This window comes from Aquarana catesbeiana, linkage group LG04 (genome assembly GCF_042186555.1).
Source record: "Aquarana catesbeiana isolate 2022-GZ linkage group LG04, ASM4218655v1, whole genome shotgun sequence".
In the NCBI taxonomy this organism is placed as follows: Eukaryota; Metazoa; Chordata; class Amphibia; order Anura; family Ranidae; genus Aquarana; species Aquarana catesbeiana.
The window spans coordinates 362896257-362914517 of record NC_133327.1 but is presented as its reverse complement, the minus strand read 5'-3'; the positions used below and the strand labels follow the sequence as shown (position 1 = coordinate 362914517).

The window sequence follows — 18261 nt, the reverse complement described above, 5'->3', positions numbered from 1 at the left end:
TTGTCACAAAAGGGAAAAAAAAACAATTTGCTTTAACTGCTTATAAACTGTTGTCTAGAGTTAAGCTTCAATTTGTTAGTCAAATCCTTCTAAATCTGCCAGTCTAAAGCCCCATACACACACTATTAGGTTTTCTGCAGATTTTTGTCTTCAGATTTTACCAAAACCATGTAGTGCAAGGGCCTGTCGCATACAAATTAAAACTCTTAAGGTTTGACCTCATATTATATGATTTTGGTAAATCTAAAGACAAAAATCTGCAGAAAATCTAATAGTGTGTATGGGGTCTAACACTGCCCTCTGTCAAACTGACAATGCTGCCGTCCAAAAGTGTCTCTGTTGGTCCTTCACCCAGAGTGGAGACACCCTAAAACAGAAAGTGTGTTTCTGGCCAGATCACCAAGGGATATAAAGGAAAAAAGCCTAAAAAAAAAAAAAACTAATGCAGCCACCACATCTAAGGATTGGTAAACTGCAATATATCATATTTTAGTTTTTGGGTTAAAAAAAGTAAATGTGATTTTTTTTTTTTTTGTTTTTTTTTTTTGTTTTGTTTTTTGTTTTGTCTGCTCTACAACACCCATTTTGTGTTACATGGGACAGAGTCACTGTAAGATTGGACTATAGGGAAATTACACTCCATGCCTCTTGTCTGCCCCACTCTGATGCAGAGCTTGTAAAATAAGCTCTAAAAGTAGTAGTAACTGTTGTTGATGGGGAAAAAAAAATTCCCTGCAAGGCAATGTCATAATGTGCTAGTATGCATTGCATACTAGCACACTATGAGAGACTTACCTTAGAACGAAGCCCTCCAGCACCACGCTGTCACCGCTGAAAGGGCTGACACCTTCCCCAGGTCTTCGTTCCGGATTCGCGTCCTCCAGCTACATGAGTGGCCGGGAGCGTGATGACGTCACTCCTGCACATGCATGCGGCAGCCACCGTTTAAAGCACAGGCTCTTAAGGTCTGGCACTGTATGCCGGACTTCAGAGAGCTTGTGTCGGTAACGTCACTGGCTGCATGCACGCTGAATATCTCCTAAACTGTGCAAGTTTAGGAGATATTCACAGTACCTACAGGTAAGCCTCACTATAGGCTTACCTGTAGGTACAAGTGGTAGAACAGAGTTTACTGCCACTTTAAACACTTGCCTGTATTGCAAAGTAAGCTGCCTGGCTATGTGATCTCAGCAGAAAGGGTTTGGGAAACTTATATTTAGGTAGAGCTGCTGTTTGGCTGGTTCCTCCTAAATGTATGTCCCTTCAACTGACAGCAGGGTCTTGTACTATCATGGCATCCTAGAGTACATTTTTCATTAATATCCAGTAGGTTATTTTAACTTATATTAATTTTTGGGAACTAGGAGAGCAGGCGTTACTTGCTTTAGGTCTTAAAGTGATATTAAAGGTACATTTAAAAAAAATAAACATGTTACACTTACCTGTTCTGTGCAATGGTTTTGCACAGAGTAGCCCAAATTCTCTTCTTCTTGGGTCCTCCGCTGGCACTCCTGATTTCTCCTCTTCTCCAAGTGTCCCCATAGTAAATGGCTTGCTATGAGGGCACTTGGAGGATCTGGGCTACTCTGTGCTAAACCATTAAAGTGAGATTAAAGGTACATTTTTTTCAAATAACGAACATGTTATTCTTACCTGCTCTGTGTAATGGTATTGCACAGAGTAGCCCCAATCCTCCTCTTCTCGAGTCCCCCACCGGAGCTCCTGGCCTGCCCGCCCCTCTTGAGCACAAGCCGCTTGCTAAAGGGGCCCCCGCTCCCTTCTCACCGGCTGGGATTTCTCCCGCTGCTGTATCTGAGTCATTGAGGAGGCAGAGACCTTGCTGGATGGCAATTGAATTGAGCCTGGGTAAGTATTGGGGGGGGGGGGGGGGGGAGCTGCATACTGAAGGTTTTTTACCTTTGTGCATAGAATGCATGAAGATTTTAAAAAAAAAAAGCCTTTGGAGCCTCTTTAAGTAGGCGATATTAGAGATAGTGGTGAGTGAAGAATTACTCTTGTTGGGAATTCACTTTTTATGTATAACTATATTCCACAGCAGCCTGTACTAGCAGGATTGCATGCTTACCTGTAGGAACAGAAGGTAGTAAAACTCCTCACTGTTTTCTGGCATTGCTCACCACATATTAAAATGTTAGAATATAATGATGGAAGTAGTGCAGCAGAAAATGGGTCTAGGGCATTATGATGTAAATTACCATGCTTTTTAATTGGTCATGAAATTTAATTTTAATTTAATTGCACTTTTTCTGTTTTTGTTCAGGCATTTGTTGAAGCTCAGAATAATTTGACAATGCCCTTTCTTGAGCAATGTCCAGTTCGAAAGCTATTTAAGGATCGGATGACAGAACTCTATGACTTTCCCAAGTATAGCTGCCATTTCAAGAAAGGAAACAGGTACCAAAAGCATTCATGCAGAGGTTGACATGTATGTGTTGCTAGGATTATCCAGTCTTGCATATTTCAGACATATTAAAATTGACATGCTGTAGTAGAACAATATAATCCAAAAGAAACAAGCATGCATCCATTAATCAATAAATTAAGTATCAAGCTGTGAAATTAAGATGTGAACAAATATGACCTTAAAAACTAGAATTCAAAAAGTGCATGTGTCACACTATATAACTGTTTAAAAACAATAATTCATATGTCACAATATATGATTGTGTAAAAACAAAAATACACATCAAGTGAATAGAAATAACAATTGTGCAATATAAAGACCAGAAGTTCATATGTATGATGATCACACCATAAAACCTATGAAAAAACAGGTATTAACGTGTGATATATAGGAACAGAGTCCACATAGATGATAATATCAGCCTGAAAAAACTTCCAATACTCTGAAACTTGAATGTTCCTGCAGCCAAAACATATAACAATAATGCCGCTTACCGGATCAGTTGGACCTCAGATTGTAGAGATCATAGGAGCCTGATGCATCAGCCTGCCGGCAACGATACAATCCACCTGTCCTTCGGTTCAGGGAAGGGGCTCTTATCCAGCCTCAAAGAGCAAAGGTAAGTGTTTTCCTGCCAGATTCTTGGATACCAGGATCAGAGAAAAGACCCCACCATGGACCAGGATCTTATTTTTCCTTGCAGAAAAATTCCTGGGAGTTAATCACTCAATAGGAGGTAAAAAAGAAGGGCTTCATAGTGCAGATAAACTTCAAAGAGGTTTATTCACTAAAAACACAGCAAGCGCTGCATTCATAAAAACAAAGGAAGAAAAAATGGTTTAAAAGTAGAAAACAGCCAGGGATCAAACCAAATGGCTCAGTGAAAAAAACGTAATGATGTCAGAATCAGTTGCTCCACCCCACGCGTTTCTCCATAGAAGGCATCAACTGGGAACGGAGGCAGTTGGGTGGAGCAACTAATTCTGACCTTATTACGTTTTTTTTACTGAGCCATTTGGTTTGATCCCTGGCTGTTTTCTACTTTTAAACCGTTTTTTTTTCCTCTATTTTTATGAATGCAGTGGTTGCTGTGTTTTTAGTTAATAAACCTCTTTGAAGTTTATCTGCACTATGAAGCCCTCCTTTTTTTATCTCCTATTGAGTGATTAACTCCCAGGAATTTTTCTGCCAGGAATAATAAGATCCTGGTCCGTGGTGGTGGGGTCTTTTCTTTGATCCTGGCATTATTGTTATATGTTTTGGCTGCAGGAACATTCAAGTTTCAGAGTATTGGAAGTTTTTTCAGGCTGATATTATCATCTATGTGGACTCTGTGTTCCTATATATCACAAGTTAATACCTGTTTTTTCATAGGTCTTATGGTGTGATCATCATACACATGGACTTCTGTCTTTATATTGCACAATTGTTATTTCTGTTCACTTGATAATATGTATTTTTGTTTTTACACAATCATATATTGTGACACTTGAATTATTGTTTTTACACAGTTATATATTGTGACACATGCACTTTTTGAATTCTTGTTTTTAAGGTCATATTTGTTCACATCTTAATTTCACAGCTTGATACTTAATTTATTGATTAATGGATACGCGCTTGTTTCTTTTGGATTATATGTTTTTGAGCTTTTAATATTTAGGCTTACACAAGCAGCAGCGCCTTATTTTTCACTTGGTTAGTGCAGAATCATTTTCTTTTAGACATTTGTAGTAGAACAATATTAACGTAGACTAGGTTCACACTTTTTCCCTAGGGTGCATTGTTTTTTTACATATTCGCCTGTGCTGCATTATGCAGGCGATTTCAAAATAAATGAACTTACAATGTACCTTAATTTGTTAGAAAACAAACATAAACTTTACCTGGCAGCATTCCGCAAAACATCCATCCATAGGCAAGGTGAGATCGGTTTCATTCAGAATGAATGGTGTGTGTTGCAGTAACACATGCATTTCCCCAACACAAAAGTGTGAACTGAGCCTAAGGCTGCTTGAGGATAGCTGGCATTATAAGATCCAAGTCATATCCTTATGTAAAAGTTTGCCTCCCCAGAAAGCTACTAGAACCCTCAAAGAAGTTTAACTTCCAAGTATAAGGATAAAAGGTAGGCAAGATACGGTAGGAGTAGTAGCAGATTAAGTGCCAATATCCCTGAACTATGTACATATAGGAACAACCCTCATGATGGGACTTTAACGGCAATAAGTAAATTCTAGGTAATAGATGGTGTCTTGGGATAGTTTAAAAAGTTTGTAAAGTCTTTATTGTTAAAAAATACAAAAATTGGGGAATCCCCATTCGTCCTCTGACCATGGGACTACCTACACAGACTAATTCTCAGACTCCAGATTTTGGAGGCATGGCTCTGGGGTAGATTCTCTTTCATGAACCCTCTTGTCCAAACATTGACCCTAATTCCTTTGGTAAAATATATCATGACAGATCTATGATGTCCAAATGCATGGTTTAAATGTACAGATGGTGCAATACAACTCGTACACCATTTAAAGCAATATCCCTCTACCCTCGGTGACCATGCAATGAAACAATTTACAAATTGCTGGCATTGTATAGACACTCCAGACCTAGCACACATTATTACTCTCTCCGCTGTGAATTATCCGACCCCAGTGATTCAGTGGCTGAGCACTGGTTCCAGTGCCTCTTTGGGGATGTCTAGGGGACAATATGCAGTCACTTTTTAATTCTGGTTATTCTTTCAAGATGTACTCTTTGTTTAAAGATAGTAACTTCCATTCTTTAATGTTCATGCACCCCTGAAGGAGATAGAAAAGCAATTTTGAAACTCGTTGGGTGTTTATTGTCGCCTTTTCTTGTTTTGGTGATTCCAATTTGAGTACATTGTATCTAGAGATTCTATAACAACCACTTTTTTAATATGTATTGTAATTTTTATATTTTGTAACAATAAAGACTTTACAAACTTTAAACTATTCCAAGATGCTATCTATTACTTATTGCCTTTAAAGTCCCATCATGAGAGTTGTTCCTACATGTACAAGGATAATAGGTAAATCCCCTCCCACATCTCCCAATGCAGTGCTTGAACATCAGTGTTTTGCCCTATTTACAGGGTAAGGCAGTATCCATGAGTATGCATATACTGACCATCAGGAAATTGGATTTAAGGCAGATTACCTTGCTTTTGGCAATGCATCCCAATGCTGCTTGTGTGAATGCACCCTAGGTTCTATTACAGGCAATGCTAAAGCGGAGCTCCAGCCCCCCCCCCTTTACTGTAGCTGCTGACTTTTAATATAAGGACACTTGCCTGTCCAAGGATCCCACGATTTTGGTACCCCAGCCGATTTTTCAATTGGCTATAGGGTGCTGCTGCCACCATTCCTTTTAAAGGAGACCAGCAGGTGAAGCCTTGCGGCTTCACAGCTGGTTCCCTACTGCGCATGCATGGAGCTTGCTGCGCTTTCTGAATGGCCCCGCGGCAGTGGAAGGCAGAAGGGGGCCGAACTTTTGGGGGGGGGATGTGTACCTGTCAAAAACGTGGAGCTTCCCCTTTTGGGTGGAGCTCCGCTTTAAGTCTTCTGATGTCAAACCAAAAGAGGAGATTATTACCAGGACAAATATATTACTGGATGATTTTATTTCTATCTCTTACAGTTCACACAAAGTGATAGCAACCTCCGAACTCTGATAGTCAGACAGGTGGATTGTACCCATCAAAGGAATAGAGTTACTGAGGAGACTGTTATCCATCAGCATTGGACAAGGGTGCTTTAGCATAGACACTTCATTTTTTTGGCAGGCCCTTTCAAAATATGTTAAAAGGCATGTGGGCTGGTAATAGCATGGCAGTGGCTTACACTTTTGTTCCTCCTTTGCAATGGCTGTTGGCATGCATTTTGTGATCTCACAGCTTGACGATGGCTTTTTTGTCCCCAGAACAGAAAGTGGAAGGAGAACTGCCCAAAAGGACACAGCAAAAAAAGTAGTGATTGTAAATTCATCAATAGATATACTTTAAAAGAGAAGTTCGGGAATCCTAAAAAAAAAAAAAAATGATACTCGCCTAGGTGAATTCCGCATCAGTTCGATGGTGCATCTGTACCCCACCGGCTTTAAGACCAAGAACTGAGTGATGAAACACTGCTGATCGCTCAGCTCTCAGTCTTCAGGCTGCAGAGAGCTGCTGACTGTCAGTCACTAGCTGTCTGCCCTGGCCCTCCAGCTCTCACTGGAGCTCTGGGCTTTGCAGGGAGCCGGAGAAGCTAGCTCAGGCTCTCAGCGACTTGCTGAGAGGCTGACTTAGGTGTCGATCTAGGCATCTGTGTGGATCCCTACCATAAGGTTGGGATCGTTTCAGAGCCTGCTGTTGACTGAAAATTGGTCACAGGAGTGCAGAACGAACTGCACTCCTGTAATCCATAGCAGTACAGCTAAAAACTTTGGCTATACTTCTTCTTTTAAAGCATAATTTCACCTTTAGAACATATAACATATTGCACCCATATTTAGGGTGTAACCTGTAAATTTTTTTTTTCGCCACGGCAAGTGGCTCGTAGTTCCTAGTGGACTAAACCTGGATACACACTATACAACTTTTGTTGTTCGCTTTCCTTTAGATTTACCCTTAACTATGTAGTGCAAGGGTCTGCTTGATTGCATACAAATTGAAAGTGTTTAGGTTTGCCCTCGTATATGGTTTCGGTAAATCTAAAGAAAAAAAAATCAAAAGAAAATTGTATAATGTGTATCCAGCTTTATAGGGCGTACACACGGTCGGACTTTGTTCGGACATTCCGAGAACAAAACCCTAGGATTTTTTCCGACGGATGTTGGCTCAAACTTGTCTTGCATACACACGGTCACACAAAGTTGTCGGAAAATCCGATCGTTCTAAACGCGGTGACGTAAAACATGTACGTCGGGACTATAAACGGGGCAGTGGCCAATAGCTTTCATCTCTTTATTTATTCTGAGCATGCGTGGCACTTTGTCCGTCGGATTTGTGTACACACGATCGGAATTTCCGACAACGGATTTTGTTGTCGGAAAATTTTATCTCCTGCTCTCCAACTTTGTGTGTCGGAAAATCCGATGGAAAATGTCCGATGGAGCCCACACACGGTCGGAATTTCCGACAACACGCTCCGATCGGACATTTTCCATCGGAAAATCCGACCGTGTGTACAGGGCATTAGAGTGCACTGATCAGCACACTTGCAGCCTATTGACACTTTCTAACTGAAAGCCCATAAGAGGCATGGGCAGAAAGCTGGAGGACTATGCTTTTTGGCCTCCTGGAAAAATATGTGCATTTATTATTTTTTTCTTAATTTTAAACTTTGTCTTTAAACTTTCAGCTTGGGTTTTGAATTAACCATGCTTTCTATAAAAAATTAAAATTATTCCCGCGCTATCACATATGGAAGACGGCTACGGTTATATTTGAGACCTTGCTATTTACTCTGGCGTCTTTTAAGATCGCCAATGGGTGGACCAGTGGTGTGTTTTTGGGTGTCTGTTTAAACCTTACCACTCACATTGGCGATAGCTGTATCTCCATTTTTTATTAATCCTAAAATGCCGAATTAATAGCCTTATTTTATAGGATATGCTGATGTCTCTTTATTATTGATTTAACCTGTTTTTAATCTATTACTATCCGACTGTGTCATTTGTATCTGGGATTTATTATTGTTATTTAATGCCTTTTGTCTTAGACTTATGTATAAAGACCATTCATAGTTATTTTATTTAAGCCTGCTGCCAGTCTGTGCCGCTTCTCTCTTCCCATTTTTTCCGAGCCTCATATTACATATTTTTTTCGTTTTTACATCATTTACTTAGTCTCTCATATAGAGTTTTTTATGAAGCCCCGGCGTGTGATTTTGCACATGTTATCTATTTTGTGAATGTACCTGATTCACTATAGATTCAGCCCGCCATACTGTTATTTTTATTTGTATTTTTATTTGTTTCTTCAAACCTCTGTTACAGCGGTTTGAGGTTTGTAACATTAGCTGCCGTCCTCCTCTGCTGACAGTGCGAGACGCTCCCACTGGCCTGCTGCTGTCCATTGGTTCCATAAATCAGCTGACAGCACACACCGTCGCACATCATATACATTGGTTGCACCGCGCGGCTCCAAGAAAATGGCCACCGCAATACATTACATTACACGTGTTTGCACTTCGGGAAAATGGCCGCTCATTGCCGCCCATACTATACTATTTAAGGACATGATTTTAGCCTGTATGCATCCCCTGATGAAGTCACGTGAGGTGTGACGTCACGCGTAGGGACGAGACAGGCTGCAGATACTGTTAGAGGCTTACGAGCTCGCCGCTCGTTGGATACAAAGTGCTGTTTTTAATCTATGATGTGAGTACCTTATTTACTTTTTAAATAAAACTGAGTAAACGGTATTACACTATTGGGATCCTTCCTGCCTTTCATATACCCCCCCCCCCCCGCACTACATCTGAGGGAACTACATCTCGGATCTTGGACTGCGTTTGCACACGAAGACACTTGTGATGTTACCCACGCTGAGCACTTTTATTGCAATGGCCGCATGTTAAACCATTGCTGTCACATATTTCAGCTATATCAAGGACTTTCCGTGTAAAGCACCGTTTGCACTTTACTGTTTGGGACATTTTTGTTTTACTTAGTTGGATGGATGTTTTTTGCACATTTGTCACTTATTAATATGGGGTACAGACCCATTTGATTGATATACTCCATTGCACATTGTCACTTTTTTGAGCATTGTTTGCACACAGTGTATACCATCTCTCTTTATCTATATATGTTTGCACTATATGTTATTATGATTTTATTGCTAGGTTTACTAAATTGCTAGGAGGCTTTATTTATCTTCACGTATTAGATATATTAACTCTATTACTATTTTTTATTAGATTCGCTATATTTGCTGCTTAGTGTCACCTATTACGGTTTCATTTATATTCTCCTGATTTTGTTTATGGTATTAAATTTGACACTTGGGTTTTTTACTCACCTTTTTGACACATGTTTGTCTAGTGAGGATTAGCGCTGCACCACTTATTTTTATGCTTTAACCATGCTTTCTATTTAAAAAAAAAGTATGGGTTTTGTTTTGGTTTTTTTGCCCATTCATACTTACCTAGGTGGTGTTGCATCTGTCCCCCAGTGCCTCTGTGCTGAGAACCGAGCGATCGAACATCGCCGATGGCTTGGTTCCCTCAGATCCCCAAGCGGAGAGCTGCTAACTGTAATCAGTAGCTCTCTGCTCTGCTCCTCCACCCTCAGTGGAGCGGGGAGCGGCCGTCTCAAGATCCAGACTTTATTGTCGGGATGATGCGGTGCCTGGACTGATTCCTGTGATGTCAGCAGAGAGCGGACTTCAGTCTGCTCTCGTCTGAAAACGGGTCACAGGAGTGCAAAACGGATTGCACTCCTGTGACCCATAGGAGAAGCCCAGCCAAACAAGCTCAGCTGGACTTCTCCTTTTAAAAGCAGTCTTCATTCAAACTCAATTGAATTATTTCAGGCCAGGGAGGTAACCTGAGTCCACCACATTAACATTTTTCTTGCCCTTATGCTTCTGTGGCTAATCTTACTCCAGCTGGTTTGCCTATTTGTGTGTTTGGTCATTCTTAATAGTCTAACCTGCCTCATCCTACTACAGACAGAGTCCCTAAGTTACATCAACAGGAAATGAGGAAATGTACCCCTAGGAAGGGAATTTCACTCCTGTAGGAGTTATGGGAAAAAATGGTCTATACTGAAGCTTTATCACCAATCCTTGCTTCCACGACAGCCCAAAATTTTCAAAATCCAATTGTCACAGGGACAGAAAGGGAGGTGAAATCTTCTGAACAGGGGCACAGACAACAAATGTTACAGGGGTGTTAAACCTCCCCTATGCTATCCAAAAAAAATTTAAAAATGATTTTTTTGGCTGGGGATACACTTAAAAAATGTACCTGTTCCACCTAGCATACAAAGTCAACCTAAGAACAAACCTACAGACCCTATTTTCTTTGTAACCCAGGGACTGTCTGTACTCTAAAGTGCCACCTTTACTGTGAAAGTTCACCCTCATGCACCTTTCACACATGCTGCCAGCATTCCATAAGCATACTCTGTTTTCCAAAATGTCCACACATACAGATTTTTCCATGTTACCTCTGGTACAGTGCCTTGAAAAAGGTATTCACACCCCTTGGCCATTCCATTGTAGCTCTGGCTGTATGTTTAGGGTCGTTGTCCTGCTGGAAGGTGAACCTCCGCCCCAGTCTCAAGTCTTTTGCAGACTCTAACAGGTTTTCTTCTAGGATTGCCCTGTATTTGGCTCCATCCATCTTTCCATTAACTCTGACCAGCTTCCCTGTCCCTGCTGAAGAAAAGCATCCCCACAACATGATGCTGCCACCACCATGTTTCACGGTGGGGATTGTGTGATCAGGGTGATGTGCAGTGTTAGTTTTCCGCCACAGTGTGTTCATGTTTTGCTTTTGGGCCAAAAAATTACATTTTGGTCTCATGTGACCAGAGCACCTCCTTCCACATGTTTGCTGTGTCCCCCACATGGCTTCTCGCAAACTGCAAACGGGACTTCTTATGGCTTTCTTTCAAAAATGGCTTTCTTCTTGCCACTCTTCCATAAAGGCCAGATTTGGCGAGTGCACAACTAATAGTTATCCTGTGGACAGATTCTCCCACCTGAGGTGTTGATCTCTGCAGTTCCTCCAGAGTTAGCATGGGCCTCTTGGCTGCTTCTCTGATTAATGCTGTCCTTGCCCGGCCTGTCAGTTTAGGTGGATGGTCATGTCTTGGTAGGTTTGCAGTTGTGCCATACTCTTTCCATTTTCGGATGATGGATTGAACAGTGCTCCGTGAGATGTTCAAAGCTTGGGATATTTTTTTTATAACCTAACCTTGCTTTAAACTTCTCCACAACTTTATCCCTGACCTGTCTGGTGTGTTCCTTGGCCTTCATGATGCTGTTTATTCACTAAGGTTCTCTAACAAACCTCTGAGGGCTTCACTGAACAGCTGTATTTATACTGAGATTAAAATACACACAGGTGGACTCTATTTACTAATTAGGTGACTTCTGAAGGCAATTGGTTCCACTAGATTTTAGTTCGGGGTATCAGAGTAAAGGGGGCTGAATACAAATGCACACCACACTTTTCACATATTTATTTGTAAAACATTTTGAAAACCATTTATCATATTTCTTCCACTTCACAATTATGTGCCACTTTGTGTTGGTCTATCATATAAAATCCCAATAAAATACATTTACATTTTTGGTTGTTACATGACAAAATGTGGAAAATTTCAAGGGGTATGAATACTTTTTCAAGGCATTTAGGTATAAGGTATATAGGTATAAGGTATATGGTATAAGGTGTGTGCCACTGCTAGCTGACACTAGATTTACAATTTTCACACAAAACAACTCTGTTCTTCTGCGTCTGCCTACAATGAGAGGTGTTATTTTCACTGGTATAGTCTCAAAGTATGGGAAACGCCAGCTTATGATGGAGTTCTTACATAACAGACCCTTAATCCATTTAGGCTTTGATGTGTTTACTACTGTGTCACTAATATTGTATATTCTTCTCTCTTAATCCACAGATACTTTGATAATTCTGTGTAAATTCTTCGTTTTTTGTTTTTTCATATTGCTCTATGCATACTAACATTCTCTATATGTTGTTGTTTGCAAACAATCAGGTATTACTATTTCTACAATTCTGGTCTTCAGAATCAAAGAGTAATGTATGTTCAGGATTCTCTAGATGATGAACCAAGAGTATTTCTGGATCCTAATACATTTTCCGAAGATGGAACAGTTGCTCTGCGAGGTAAGCTGTCTTTTCTGATTAATGTTCATTTAAAGCATAAACACATTTTACTGAATCTTTTTATGAAGCTGTTGTGCGCTAATGTTACCCATCATAAAGCTGCTAATCAGAAATGTGGAGCTATGTGGCTGCTCTTAACATCCAGTCTCTAGGTAACCAAATAGGCAGCCAAAACCACACACCCCACTGGTTAAGAGATCTTTTTCTTGATTCAAGTAGAAAAGCCTTTTAATTAGTGAATGTTTCATAGTACAGATGTATTAATAGAATTGCAGCTTTTTGCTGAGTAAGATGTTTTGCTTTTTTTCAGGCTATGCTTTCACAGAAGATGGGGAGTATTTTGCCTATGGGTTAAGTAATAGTGGCTCAGACTGGGTAACCATCAAGTTCTTGAAAGTTTGCAACCAAGAAGAACTGCCAGATGTTCTGGAAAGAATAAAATTTAGTTGCATGTCTTGGACCCATGATGGTGTTGGAATGTTTTATAACAGTTATCCTGAACAAGAGGGAAAAAGTGATGGTGAGTACCTTTTTATACAGTTGGATTTTACTGTTTTATGGCTTTGTGAACCTTTTTTTGAAAATGTATTCTTCTCACTCTTCCTCTGTCAGTAACAGGAATGGGGAGGAATAGATTTTAAAGATAAGACAGTGTAAAGTATAACAAAAAGCGAAACTTTTTTTCAAATTTGGATAGAGTGGGGAGGGATTAGAAAAGCCGTCAGGTTTTTCATACTGTCTGTGCCCCCATCTATTTGTCTAGTTTACTGTTATCCCTGAAAGTAAAAGAAAAAAAAGGAATAGAGGGGAAATCTTCTAATGGGGACACTAGTTCTGGTGACCTTGGTGACACTTAGGAGGGATGTTCTGTATGTTGCTGTTTTGACTATGGAATAGGATGTGAAGAGAAATCTCCCCAATGGTACACACATGGCAAAAAAAAAACAAAAAACTGACGGGATACTGTATCCGAATGACAAAAAAAATTTTTTTTTGCTTAGCTCTGCTTTAAGACAGCACTGCTTAACCACTTGACGACCGCCTCACGCCAATTTACGTCGGCAAGGTGGCACGGACAGGCAAAATCACGTACATATACGTGATTTGCCTTCCGCGGGTGGGGGGTCCGATCGGACCCCCCCCGGTGCCCGAGGCGGTCGTCTTTTGTCCAGCGGCGATCAGAGGTGAGGGGGAGGCCATCCGTTCGTGGCCCCCCCTCGCGATCGCCGCCGGCCAATCACATCATTCCTTTGCTGCTGTATGCTAAACAGCAGCAAAGGAAATGATGTCATCTCTCCTCGGCTCGGTAATTTCCGTTCCGGCCCGAGGAGAGAAGACAGGTATGTGAGTGCACAACACACACACACACAGACAGTAGAACATGCCAGGCACACTAAACACCCCGATCCCCCCCCCCGATCGCCCCCCGATCCCCCCCAATCACCCCCCCCCCCGTCACAAACTGACACCAGCAGTTTTTTTTTTTTTTTTTTTCTGATTACTGCATTGGTGTCAGTTTGTGACAGTTACAGTGTTAGGACAGTTAGTATTACCCCCCTGTAGATCTAGGATACCCCCCTAACCCCCCCTAATAAAGTTTTAACCCCTTGATCACCCCCTGTCACCAGTGTCGCTAAGCGATCATTTTTCTGATCGCTGTATTAGTGTCGCTGGTGACGCTAGTTAGGGACCTGAATATTTAGGTTCGCCGTCAGCGTTTTATAGCGACAGGGACCCCCATATACTACCGAATAAATGTTTTAACCCCTTGATGGCCCCCTAGTTAACCCTTTCACCACTGATCACCGTATAACTGTTACGGGTGACGCTGGTTAGTTTGTTTATTTTTTATAGTGTCAGGGCACCCGCCGTTTATTACCGAATAAAGGTTTAGCCCCCTGATCGCCCGGCGGTGATATGCGTCGCCCCAGGCAGCGTCAGATTAGCGCCAGTACCGCTAACACCCACGCACGCAGCATACGCCTCCCTTAGTGGTATAGTATCTGTACGGATCAATATCTGATCCGATCAGATCTATACTAGCGTCCCCAGCAGTTTAGGGTTCCCAAAAACACAGTGTTAGCGGGATCAGCCCAGATACCTGCTAGCACCTGCGTTTTGCCCCTCCGCCCGGCCCAGCCCAAGTGCAGTATCGATCGATCACTGTCACTTACAAAACACTAAACGCATAACTGCAGCGTTCGCAGAGTCAGGCCTGATCCCTGCGATCGCTAACAGTTTTTTTGGTAGTATTTTGGTGAACTGGCAAGCACCAGCCCCAAGCAGCGTCAGATTAGCGCCAGTACCGCTAACACCCACGCACGCACCGTACACCTCCCTTAGTGGTATAGTATCTGAACGGATCAATATCTGATCCGATCAGATCTATACTGGCGTCCCCAGCAGTTTAGGGTTCCCAAAAACGCAGTGTTAGCGGGATCAGCCCAGATACCTGCTAGCACCTGCATTTTGCCCCTCCGCCCGGCCCAGCCCACCCAAGTGCAGTATCGATCGATCACTGTCACTTACAAAACACTTAACGCATAACTGCAGCATTCGCAGAGTCAGGCCTGATCCCTGCGATCGCTAACAGTTTTTTTGGTAGCTTTTTATTGAACTGGCAAGTGCCAGCGGCCTAGTACACCCCGGTCGTAGTCAAACCAGCACTGCAGTAACACTTGGTGACGTGGCGAGTCCCATAAGTGCAGTTCAAGCTGGTGAGGTGGCAAGCACAAGTAGTGTCCCGCTGCCACCAAGAAGACAAACACAGGCCCGTCGTGCCCATAGTGCCCTTCCTGCTGCATTCGCCAATCCTAATTGGGAACCCACCGCTTCTGCAGCGCCCGTACTTCCCCCATTCACATCCCCAACCAAATGCAGTCGGCTGCATGAGAGGCATTTTCTTTATGTCCTCCTGAGTACCCCTACCCAACGAACCCCCAAAAAAGATGTCGTGTCTGCAGCAAGCGCGAATATAGGCGTGACACCCGCTATTATTGTCCCTCCTGTCCTGACAATCCTGGTCTTTGCATTGGTGAATGTTTTGAACGCTACCATTCATTAGTTGAGTATTAGCGTAGGGTACAGCATTGCACAGACTAGGCACACTTTCACAGGGTCTCCCAAGATGCCATCGCATTTTGAGAGACCCGAACCTGGAACCGGTTACCGTTATAAAAGTTAGTTACAAAAAAAGTGTAAAAAAAAAAAAAAAAATATAAAATAAAAAAAAATAGTTGTCGTTTTATTGTTCTCTCTCTCTTGTTCTGCTCTTTTTTACTGTATTCTATTCTGCAATGTTTTATTGTTATTATGTTTTATCATGTTTGCTTTTCAGGTATGCAATTTTTTATACTTTACCGTTTACTGTGCTTTATTGTTAACCATTTTTTTGTCTTCAGGTACGCCATTCACGACTTTGAATGGTTATACCAGAATGATGCCTGCAGGTTTAGGTATCATCTTGGTATCATTCTTTTCAGCCAGCGGTCGGCTTTCATGTAAAAGCAATCCTAGTGGCTAATTAGCCTCTAGACTGCTTTTACAAGCCGTGGGAGGGAAAGCCCCCCCCCCCACCGTCTTCCGTGTTTTTCTCTGGCTCTCCTGTCTCAACAGGGAACCTGAGAATGCAGCCGGTGATTCAGCCAGCTGACCATAGAGCTGATCAGAGACCAGAGTGGCTCCAAACATCTCTATGGCCTAAGAAACCGGAAGCTACGAGCATTTTATGACTTAGATTTTCGCCGGATGTAAATAGCGCCATTGGGAAATTGGGGAAGCATTTTATCACACCGATCTTGGTGTCATCAGATGCTTTGAGGGCAGAGGAGAGATCTAGGGTCTAATAGACCCCAATTTTTTCATAAAAGAGTACCTGTCACTACCTATTGCTATCATAGGGGATATTTACATTCCCCGAGATAAGAATAAAAATGATTAAAAAAAAAAAAAAAATGAAAGGAACAGTTTAAAAATAAGATAAAAAAGCAAAAAAAATAATAAAGAAAAAAAAAAAAAAAAAAAGCACCCCTGTCGCCCCCTGCTCTCGCGCTAAGGCGAACGCAAGCGGCGGTCTGTCGTCAAACGTAAACAGCAATTGCACCATGCATGTGAGGTATCGCCGCGAAGGTCAGATCGAGGGCAGTAATTTTTGCAGTAGACCTCCTCTGTAAATCTAAAGTGGTAACCTGTAAAGGCTTTTAAAGGCTTTTAAAAATGTATTTATTTTGTTGCCACTGCACGTTTGTGCGCAATTTTAAAGCATGTCATGTTTGGTATCCATGTACTCGGCCTAAGATCATCTTTTTTATTTCATCAAACATTTGGGCAATATAGTGTGTTTTAGTGCATTAAAATTTAAAAAAGTGTGTTTTTTCCCCAAAAAATGCGTTTGAAAAATCGCTGCGCAAATACTGTATGAAAAAAAAAATGAAACACCCACCATTTTAATCTGTAGGGCATTTGCTTTAAAAAAATATATAATGTTTGGGGGTTCAAAGTAATTTTTTTGCAAAAAAAAAATAACTTTTTCATGTAAACAATGAGTGACAGAAAGGGCTTTGTCTTCAAGTGGTTAGAAGAGTGGGTGATGTGTGACATAAGCTTCTAAATGTTGTGCATAAAATGCCAGGACAGTTCAAAACCCCCCCAAATGACCCCATTTTGGAAAGTAGACACCCCAAGCTATTTGCTGAGAGGCATGTCGAGTCCATGGAATATTTTATATTGCAAAACAAGTTGCGGGAAAGAGACAAATTTTTTTTTTTTTTTTTTGCACAAAGTTGTCACTAAATGATATATTGCTCAAACATGCCATGGGAATATGTGAAATTACACCCCAAAATACATTCTGCTGCTTCTCCTGAGTACGGGGATACCACATGTGTGAGACTTTTTGGGAGCCTAGCCGCGTACGGGACCCCGAAAACCAAGCACCGCCTTCAGGCTTTCTAAGGGCGTGAATTTTTGATTTCACTCTTCACTGCCTATCACAGTTTCGGAGGCCATGGAATGCCCAGGTGGCACAAAACCCCCCCAAATGACCCCATTTTGGAAAGTAGACACCCAAAGCTATTTGCTGAGAGGTATAGTGAGTATTTTGCAGACCTCACTTTTTGTCACAAAGTTTTGAAAATTGAAAAAAGAAAAAAAAAAAAGTTTTTTCTTGTCTTTCTTCATTTTCAAAAACAAATGAGAGCTGCAAAATACTCACCATGCCTCTCAGCAAATAGCTTGGGGTGTCTACTTTCCAAAATGGGGTCATTTGGGGGGGTTTTGTGCCACCTGGGCATTCCATGGCCTCCGAAACTGTGATAGGCAGTGAAGAGTGAAATCAAAAATTTTCACCCTTAGAAATCCTGAAGGCGGTGCTTGGTTTTCGGGGCCCCGTACGTGGCTAGGCTCCCAAAAAGTCCCACACATGTGGTATCCCCATACTCAGGAGAAGCAGCTAAATGTATTTTGGGGTGCAATTCCACATATGCCCATGGCCTGTGTGAGCAATATATCATTTAGTGACAACTTTGTGCAAAAAAAAAAAAAAAAAAAAGTGTCACTTTCCCGCAACTTGTGTCAAAATATAAAATATTCCATGGACTCAATATGCCTCTCAGCAAATAGCTTGGGGTGTCTACTTTCCAAAATGGGGTCATTTGGGGGGGTTTTGTGCCACCTGGGCATTCCATGGCCTCCGAAACTGTGATAGGCAGTGAAGAGTGAAATCAAAAATTTACACCCTTAGAAATCCTGAAGGCGGTGATTGGTTTTCGGGGCCCCGTACGCGGCTAGGCTCCCAAAAAGTCCCACACATGTGGTATCCCCGTACTCAGGAGAAGCAGCTGAATGTATTTTGGGGTGCAATTCCACATATGCCCATGGCCTGTGTGAGCAATATATCATTTAGTGACAACTTTTTGTAAATATTTTTTTTTTTTTTTTTTGTCATTATTCAATCACTTGGGACAA

General features: G+C 41.6%; 1 protein-coding gene across 1 annotated transcript in view; it reads left to right on the top strand.

The window, feature by feature from the left end:
* The window catches only part of PREP (prolyl endopeptidase), a 212816-nt gene that overhangs the window by 8192 nt on the left and 186363 nt on the right, over window positions 1-18261 (top strand). The window contains exons 3-5 of the mRNA XM_073627010.1: window positions 2282-2415; window positions 12167-12297; window positions 12608-12817. Of these exons, the coding sequence (XP_073483111.1) occupies window positions 2282-2415; window positions 12167-12297; window positions 12608-12817 (475 nt within the window). The remainder of the gene's footprint in view (window positions 1-2281; window positions 2416-12166; window positions 12298-12607; window positions 12818-18261) is intronic.